This window comes from Phragmites australis, chromosome 5 (assembly GCF_958298935.1).
Source record: "Phragmites australis chromosome 5, lpPhrAust1.1, whole genome shotgun sequence".
Lineage (NCBI taxonomy): Eukaryota > Viridiplantae > Streptophyta > Magnoliopsida > Poales > Poaceae > Phragmites > Phragmites australis.
In genome coordinates, this window is record NC_084925.1 from 25,091,316 (window position 1) to 25,101,412 (window position 10,097).

The window sequence follows — 10,097 nt, forward strand, 5'->3', positions numbered from 1 at the left end:
CAACTAATGGCACATCATAAATAACAATCCCATCAGTATCATAAGGTGGGTCTATCCAACATCATATTCTCTAACATAAATATTCACATCATTGACATATATCTCTATACCTATGATCCATAAAACGTGATCATCAATCAATACATGTACTGGTTTTATAAATCATTACAATGATACGTGATCAGAGATCAATTTAGAATAACATCATGATACAAACAAAGAGTATCACAAATAAGTCATATACTTATCAATCAATATAAATAATAGTTATTCTTAGAATAACATATTATTTAAAAATATATAAATATAGACGTGATACAATGATCAACCCAGCATATTGTCTCGGATCGCTCTCTCCTGGATTCTTCGCGACCATCGTTGTCCTAGGCATCCCTGTAAGCCTAGAGGACACCACCGGAACCCCAAAAAATCTTCTCCCCAAACTCAAATCACGAAGGAAACTCGCCACAGCAAGACCATAAGAAATCAAAATTTCAGTCGCCTGATCAATATGAGATGTGTTACCAATTTATATTTCTAAGTTCAAACTCCTTAGATGAGTCTTTTCAAACTTCCATATGAAAGACCAAATGCTATGTAAAAGTTCAAGAAGGTACCAAGTTGGAAGTTCATATCCTATTTGATCGATGTTCCTGCCTCAATGAGAATTCAAGAATTTCGGCTCGGAGTTCTTTTTCTGGTATCCTTTCGTTGATTGGAATCAGTGGTAGATGAGAGCACACTCTGATGCATACAACTAGAGCAAGTCGGTCCCTTTGATCCCATCATGCATGGTGCAGTCACCCTGCCCATGCCACCACCGGTCCAAATCATTGGTTGACCACTTTTGCCGCCCCCACACCTCACCAAAGAATCAAATTGAGTGGGACCCACACATCCATGCCCTTTTCCCATCACTCCTGCTGCTAATTATTCGTAAGATTGGCCATTAGTACCATATCACTTGTTTAATTCTCATTTTTGCTTTCCCGCCACTATATATACTCCTCCATGCAACCGCCCCATGCAGCAGCTGCAGCAACCACCTTCCTAGTTCCTCAGTCTCACCACCAACGACCACAACTGCTAACCATCTCTCTTTCTCTCTCTTAGTGAGAGAAAGCATGGACTACTCTTACTTCTTCTCGTCGTCCTCGGAGAAGAAGTCCTCGAAACGCCGGCAGCAGCAGCAACAGGACAATGGCAACGCGACGAGGTACCTCGGGGTGCGGCGACGGCCGTGGGGCCGGTACGCGGCGGAGATCCGGGACTCCGCCACCAAGGAGCGGCACTGGCTTGGCACGTTCGACACCGCGGAGGAGGCCGCCATCGCCTACGACCGCGCCGCGCGCAACCTCCGCGGTGCCAGCGCCCGTACCAACTTCGCCTACCCCGACCTGCCACCGGGATCCTCCGTCACCCCCTACCTCTCCCCCGACCTCTCCGCCGACCAGCTCCATCACTACTACGCCAACCTCGTCCCCGCTGCTCCGCCAACGCCGGCCAGCAACCAGGCCGCTTATGGCGGTGCCGGCAACGAGGCTTGCCACGTGCCGGCGATGTCGTCCTACAGCACCGTCGACGCGTCAATGGCCTACGGCGGGAACCCTGATATGGATATGTTCGACTGCGGCAATGGCGCCGGTGGCGGGGCGTGGTGCAACGCATCGGAGCTGGAGTTCGGCGGGTACGACGACGCGGCGGCCAACGCGTCGCACGAGATGTACTTCGAGGAGGAGTACGTGCACAGCCCGCTGTTCTCGCCGATGCCTGCCGCCGACGAGGTCGACGGGTTCCAGCTCGGCGGGTCGTCATCTTCGTATTACTACTGATCGCGCCGAGACGTGGTCAACAGAGATTAATGCTGCCATGTTGTCGATCCGTGTCTGGCCGTTTCCGTCACCGGCGGCCGCGGCTCGGCGCTCGCCGGAGGGGGCTACATATACCTCCGGCGTGGTGAATTGTGCGTGTTGTGCTTAATTAGCTGTTTGACTTGTTGTGTTTTTAAATCTCCTGTATTCGTCGTGAATCGATGTGCCCAATCGTTTGTTTTGGTGATATGGGACTGCAGTTTGGGCTTGTTTATTTGGTCACAATTCCTAAATTCAGATGCCTGAAATTTGAGAAGTATTTCAGCGGCTATGGGTTAGGATTTGGGTTCCCAGTGGCGACAGGTTTAGAGAAAGCTCCGGTGAAGTAAGTTAGCCCGGCGAATGAGGTGGGTGCGGGAGTTGGGCGGGGAGGCGGGTCCCGCTGCTGGCCACGAGTGGCCGAGGATGACCGATTGGCGGGGCTAGGGCAGAGACGAGCAGAAACGAGAGGTTAGCAAGGGAATGGCAGCAGCTGTGGATCCGGCAGGGAGCTGCCGTTGGAGATGACCGTGGAGCACGGAGGCGGGGGAGCGAGTGGAGGGCGGAGATGACAGGAGGAGAGAGGCAGGCGTGGAGCATGAGCAGCGTGAGGTTGAAGATAGCCCATCCAACGGCTCACAACTATCGCCTGAAAAATTAAGAAAAAATCAGACATCTGAAAAAAAAAAAAACCATCACCTTATTTGGTACCCTGTGTAAAGGTCAGTCGGCATGCATTCTGTGTTGCTGGCGCTTCAATTCATTCTCTTTAGTTGATTTTGTCTGGCCTACAATTTTTCCTCTATTTTATATATCCTTTCAAAAAGTTTCTTGTTTTCCAAGAATTCCTTTTTGTCATTGTATTTCCTATAAATTACTCCAATTTTTTACATCTTTTGAGAAAATTAGAATAGAGATAAAAGATAAGTGTTGCAATAAATATTATTTTCTTAAATGGACACATCTTTTGAAACCACTACTCGCGAGAGAAAGGAAAAATATTGTGATTTAGGAACAGGAGTGAGAATAATTTAACGGTTATATAACTCAAGTGTTTTTCCTTATATATCAAATTTTTATCTACGGTATTTTCTTAGGGCAGAATTGATGATTTGTCATGGGTAAAGGCTAGTTTTGACAAAATGCAGCTTTAATGTTGGGCTTCAACAAAATGCCACCCGGGAAGAATGGTCACTTGATCCTTTGCCACTATGGATAGTTTTGCTATTGACATCACACGTCAGCTTCTTCTCCCTCTCATGTTTCCTTCTCCGCTCCAACAGCCACATGCCACCCCTTGCTTGTGCCCTTTACATTGCGTCGCTGGCCACCCTTGCCCCATGCCCTCCGTGTTGCATTGTTGCCCTCTCGCCCATGCCCTGGAGCTCCTGTTCGCCTTCATGCCCTCTGCGTCGTCATTCTCCACCATGCATTGGACGAGGTGCTACGACCAGGGGGTCAGGGTGCGAACATAGATCCATGAGGGCGGCTGTTGAGCTGAGGTTGGAGAATGGCCGGAGGTGGCTAGAGGCCCTGTAATGATGGCTGCTCAGATGAGGACGGGGAATGGCAAGAGGAGGTTAGAGGAATTCTCCTTTCTTCATCGCCGCAAGTCCACCAAAGTCGTCGCTCATGTTAGATATATAGGCCTTGCGCAATATATTTAAGAAGAATTCCAAATAAATCTCAAAAGCCTAAATAAATGGAGGTGGATATGTATCTTTTAGTCCCACATTACCAGTAGAGATGGAGGAAGACCAACTTAAAAGGAATTGCCTGATTCATACACTTAGCATGTGCTGATTAGAGGACTAGGAGAACACACGCGTGTGCTCGTTGCCATGCCAGGCCGGGCCGGGGGCGAAGGGTGCGGGCACACAACATCTGCGTAAATGGTCTGCTGAAATCGAGTCTAATAGCTTGCACATGTGCGGCCTCCTTTTGCAGTTTTATTATTTTGCTGTGTGGGCAATCGGATATATACGGAAATCATGTTGGTTAAGAATCCGATCATGGCACGTAACTTAGTCCGATCGTGCCATATCTCAACCACTCAATTCTCTCTATATATATCGATCGGTCGCCGCCACAAAGAATACACGCAATTAGGGTTTTGAATATTTTCTTTTTGTTGCGCCACCATCCCGTTGCTCCAGCGTGCATCGACGAACGGGAGAATAGGTCTCTGGATCCCATTGCTCTTGGGATCCTGCACCAGGAAAGGGAGAATAATGTTTTTGGGAAACACTTTTGCGCGTGATTTGCTTCCCCATCACCATTAACTACTTGTGCGATCTGCTTCCTATTCGTCGTCACCTTCTACATCGTCATCACAGGGGTTTCGGCATCTCTCGTTACTAAGTTGTAAGTTGTATGTTCACTATGATTAATCTCTTTTTAATCATGTTGAAAAGTACTATGTCATTCCTGTTATAGAGTATATTAGATATGTATAGTTCTGTTATATGGATGTGTATGTTATACTCTACTACATAATAACGATGCCATATCAGTTGTTGTTCATGATTCATCTAGGAATTAAATTAAATCTAAAAGTGTGCATTTATCCAATAATCCAAAAACCTTACCGTGGGCACTTTAATTTAACGATGGCTGGTTTTGCCAATGCACAAAGGCCAGATAAGTTTACCGGTGTGCACTTTAACAGATGGCAGGTCAAAACCACTCTATGACTTACGGCTATAAATTGCTACTGGGTTGTGTCCAGCAGGCCTGTAGGAACTATTTCCTCTGATGAGGAGAAGAAGTTCAAGGAAGTCAACACACTCTTTGTAGGATCTATCCTTAGCGCTCTTTTCAATCGTCTCTGTGATGTATACATGCACATAAAGGGCAAAAATGACTTGTGGGACGCACTAAATGCAAAATTTGGTGCGTCAGATGTTGGCAGTGAACTGTGTATCATGGAGCAGTATCATGACTACAAGATCATTGATAATCGGTGGGTAGTCGAGTAGGCTAAAGAGATTCAGTGCATTGTAAAGGAAGTCAAACTCCTAAAGTGTGAATTACCCAACATGTTTGTGGCTGGAGGCATGATTGACAAATTGCCTCCCTCGTGGTGGAATTTTGCCACTGCTATAAAATATAAGAGTCAAGAAATCTGTGTTGAGGGTCTGATCGTGTCTCTTGATGTTAAGGAGAAATCTCGGGCTAAGGATGTGCATGCCAAAGGAGGCGAGGGATAGTCTAGCACAAAAGTGGTGCAACAGTCCTCTAACAGCAAGTTCAAAGGGAAAAATAGTAAGGCCAAACAAACCACCAACTTCAAGAAGAAGAAGATGAACAAAAATGATAAACCACATTTCGTGTGTGGTGAGATTGAACATTGGGCTAAAGATTGCCAACACCGCAAAGGGAAAAAGGTTAATCAAGGAAAGAACGCTAAGTCTGTCAATGTGACCATTGGCAACATTGGAGATGGAGTTACTGGGTATGGTAATTTACTTATTGTTCTTTCAGTGAATTAGTCTACCAGTTGTTGGGCTGTCAAAAAAGCTCGAAGCTCATGAGCTACTCAATTTTGACTCATTCTAGGCTTGATTCGAGCTCATCTCGATCTCAAAACGAGCCAATCTCGAGCCTAGGCCAAGGCTCGTGAGCCTCATGAGCTTGAAATCGATAAGGCTCAGGTTAATGAGTATTACGATTTTTATTTGAGTTTACCACCCTACCAAGTCTATATATCTTAACTTTCCTTATGTATCTCCAAGACTCAAGGAGACGTTACAAGGACCGGAAGGAATGGGTCATTCTCAAACCTATCTAGATGATCACGTCACAACAACTAACCAAAACGACAAGACTACGCAAGGTTTCTTCTGTTACCGAGCTTAGGTGAGCTGAACTCGAGCCTACTCGAGCTTGACTGAGCCGAGCTTGAGCCTGTCCCTAACTGTCGTCGTAAGATCGTTTGAGCTCAGCTCGATCTTTTATCGAGCTTGAGCCTGAGAGGGTAAGCTCACTCGAGCTCAGCTCATTGACAGCCCTAACCAACTGGTGGATTGATACTAGGGCTAATGTACACGTGTGTGCTGATATTTCAATGCTCTCTTTTTATTAGGTCGCGCAAGATTCATCCGTCCTAATGGGGAATGAGTCTCATACTTCTATTCATGGTGTTTGGCACGGTAGAGCTGAAGTTTACTTCAGGAAAGATTATGCAGCTGAAGAACATGCAGAATGTCCCTTCAATAAACAAGAATATAATTAGTGGTTCCCTTCTCTGTAGAGATGGGTTTAAGGTGCTGTTTGAGTCCAATAAAATAGTTTTGTTGAAACATGGATTGTTTTATTGGTAAAGGCTATGAGTGCAGAGGCTTGTTCTGCTTTTTCCTTTCTGATTTCTATAATAAATCTGTGAACTATATTTGTAGCAATATTAATGGAGATGAGGCTAGTGTTTGCACTCATGGTTATGTCACATAAATTTTGGTTGTATGTCTCGACTTTCCAGCTTGAATTTAATTCCAAATTTTTACATTATCAAATGTCTAAGTGCCAAAGTTGTGTGCAATCTAAACAACCTAGTAAGCCTCACAGGACTGCTGAGGAGAGAAATTTAGCACCACTGGAACTCATACATTCATATCTTTGTGAAATGAATAGTGTGTTGATGAATGGTGGAAAAAGATATTTCATGACCCGTCTAGATTCTGATATGTATATTCTTGAAAACAAAAGATGGGGCTCTAGACTACTTTGAAATCTATAAGGCAGAAGATGAAAATCAATTGGAAAGAAAAATAAAAAAACTTAGGTCGGATCCTGGTGGAGAATATTTCTCTATTGATTTCAACTTATTCTGTAAGAAACATGAAATTTTTCATAAGAGAATGTCTCCTTATTCATCCCAATCAAACGAGGTAACCGAAAGGAAGAACCGCATCTTAAGTGATTTAGTTAATGCCATGTTGAACACTACAGGATTATCTATGGTGGGTAGAGGCTTTATTGACTTCATGTTATGTTGTAATTCGAGTTTCTTACTACTAAGAAGGGAGGAAACCATCACTTTCTTATTTGCGCACTTAAGGATGCTTGACAAAAGACAATGTAGCAATAACTAAAAACTGCAAGCTAGCATCTAAAACTGTGGATTGTGTCTTTCAGGGATATGCTCATCGTAGCATTGCCTATAGGTTTTTATTGGTTAAATCTAATGTATCTGACATACTTATCAATACAACTATGGCGTCTATAGATGCTACTTTTGTAGAGCATTTTTTTTATGAACGATATACATAACACTTCTAGTCAAACATCTTATATAATTCTTGAATCTATCATACCACTTTAGTATTCTGAACAAACACATGTGCTAGTTTCTGAGGAGGATTACAGTGAGGCTCTAAGGAGTAGTAAGAGACAAAAGACAATAAAATCATTTGATGATGATTTCATTGTGTATCTTGTGGATGACACTTCCAAGTCTATTTCAAAAGTATATGCATCTCCAGATGCAGACTACTGGAAGAAGGCAGTTCATAGCGAGATAGATTCCATTCTCGTCAACATGACTTCGGAAATCACATATCGACCTTATGGTTGTAAAGCTATGGGTTGTAAGTGGATGTTCAAAAAGAATCTTAGATCTGATAGTACTATCAAAAAATATAAGGTTTGACTTGTGACCAATATTTACAAAAAGGAAAACGAAGATTTCTTTGATACTTCAATACTTGTACTATGCACAAATGAATTAACGGAATATGACACAATGCAGTCAATACTATCTATACATCTTGGTCCCAGCTTGATCTTCAAATTGAATGGAGCCTCTGCTACACCGTATTTTATGAATGCTAAAGTTTTGATAAGTTGATCCCATACAACCCAAAACCTTAATTACTTTTTTATTCGACGGAGTATCTAGTGTTGTCTATATGCATGCTTCTTTTTCTTTTTTAAGGGTATAATGATGAGCTCATAGCTCCTTCAGATACGATCAATACTATTAATATTTCTCGAATCATACAAGGTCCAATTACAAGAGCACGTGCATGACAATTAGATCACCAGGTGAACTCATTTCTCGCTGTTCATGCTAACTTGGATGGATTACTACTAAATTTTTGTGATATTTTATTGCTCAGGAACAAGGAAGAAGTACCACAACCTTACCCGGACGTCATCTCTTGAAGGCCAAGTCTACTCGAACTCGAGACTGAGCTCTAATCGTGGTCATGGTCGAATCTCAGGACAGCATGTCAGTAAAACGGGCATAACTCTCTCATACGAAGTCCGTTTTAGGCGATCTTAGACATTCTGGAAAGCCTACAACGATCCCTTTCTAATGGATATGAGCTCGACCAAATATTCCTTATATTTTGGTTAGAGTCAAAGAAATAATATGTTGCACCACCGTTTTGGATCTAGTTGGGTCTTGTAATCGTGTCGGGGTTGGAATCCAGGTTGTGTACGTCTCTTTCCATGGTTACACAATATTAGGTCGACCTCCTCATGTCTCCCTATAAATATACAGTAGTCGTCATAGTTTTGGCTCAGGTTTAGCTTAGATTATTCTGTTTTAGATAGTTTTGTCGTTTATCGGTTTGTTGAACCCCAACTCGAGTACTTCATTGATAATTAGCAATATTCAGATTGCATCTACCTATTCTTTCTTGTGTTCTCGATTCGCTTGCAAGAAAAGCTTTCTTGACAAGGTCAACCACGTCTTATCACGGTTGATAACCACGGAGTAGTGGTATAGTGGTTGCGAGAGTTCTCGATCTGTTTTGGTCAGAGCCTTAGGATCATCAACGTCGAAATTCCATCAATCGATTTATCATATTACATTCGAAAGATCAGGCAAGCGCACATCATATAACCAGGAAGCACACACCCACACACTCCTACACCTGCACCTTTACTACTAACACGTGCACACACACACACACACACGTGTGCATGTCCTTTTACACATGTTAGGATACACTACGTGAAAAACGAACAAAGGAGACACACATAAGTGACGGGTCATTACACGACCCATCACTTATGTCGCCTCAGGTTGGGACCGAGTATTTACCCATCACAGATAATAGGTAATAGGTGATGGGTTATAACATTACCCATCACCTATAACATTAGTAACGAGTAATGACTAAACCCGTCACTTATGACTTTGTCATATTGCCAAGTCATAAGTGAAGGGTATTATTATCACCCGTCACTTATTACTTAGATCTGTTTTAAGACCTGGCTAGTCACTGTGCGGGCGAACAGTTACTTAATAGTTCCACTCAAACAGTGCTGGTGATTTTTACCAAATCTGCTAGAGATTTTCTAATATCTTGTTGATTTGAAGTTTGAATTGGTGCTAGGTATTTCAACGTTTGCATCTCCCCCTTTCCTCCTCCTTTAATCCCTATTTGGTAAGTTTATTGTGGTTTCAGTTGTAATCGGCCATTTTGCATCTTTATCCAAAATCTTAGTACAAGTGAGTTGTATTTATGTTAGATTTGATACTAGGTTTGCTTGATCTACCGTGAGATACCACAGATCTAGTGTATTTGTAGGGAATTTTTAATCCCATGCTTAACCACGAAATTAAGGTAATTGTTAATGAAGAATGAATGTTTTTACATTAGTTGTAGATGACAGACAGAAGTTGGATGTACCCCGAGACCCGAACTTGTTCGGAGTACCTGAGCGGGGTGAAGCATTTCATGAGTGCTGCCTTAGCGGATATGAAGATCGCAATAAAATAGCAATGTATTATCCATGTCATGACTGCATGAATGACAATATCCATGCACACTTGGTGATGCGTGGATTTAAAGAGAACTATACATGTTGGAACAAATATGGCGAGGAATGCCTTAATGAGGGAGAGATAGATCAGGCTCTCCATGCTAACAGTGTGGATCAAGGACTTACATCCGGAGAAATGGATCATGATCTCAGGGATGAGGACATATTAGGTCTAAATGATAATAATCTCGAGGATTTTATGGAGAATGTGGACTAGATGGTGCGGGATGTTGAGTGGCACGACGAGTATAACAATGGTGAGTTTGCTAAATTCCAGTAATTTATGTGGGATTCCAAGACGCCCCTTTTTCCCAACTGTAAGGAGAAGTACACGCGAATATTTGGGAACCTAAAGCTTTTACAACTGAAGGCAACCTATGGATGGACTGACAAGAATTTTGAAGCATTGCTGGATCCGCTAAGGGACATGCTATCGAAGGGGAACTTGGTGCTCGAGGGCTTCTATGATGC

General features: G+C 43.0%; 1 protein-coding gene across 1 annotated transcript; it reads left to right on the forward strand.

Moving 5' to 3' along the window:
- Positions 1 to 996: 996 nt before the first annotated feature.
- Positions 997 to 2,005, forward strand: LOC133917515 (ethylene-responsive transcription factor LEP-like). The gene has a single exon (XM_062361402.1). It carries the CDS (start codon positions 1,125 to 1,127, stop codon positions 1,830 to 1,832), a length of 708 nt encoding a protein of 235 aa, XP_062217386.1. The 5' UTR covers positions 997 to 1,124; the 3' UTR covers positions 1,833 to 2,005.
- Positions 2,006 to 10,097: the final 8,092 nt, after the last annotated feature.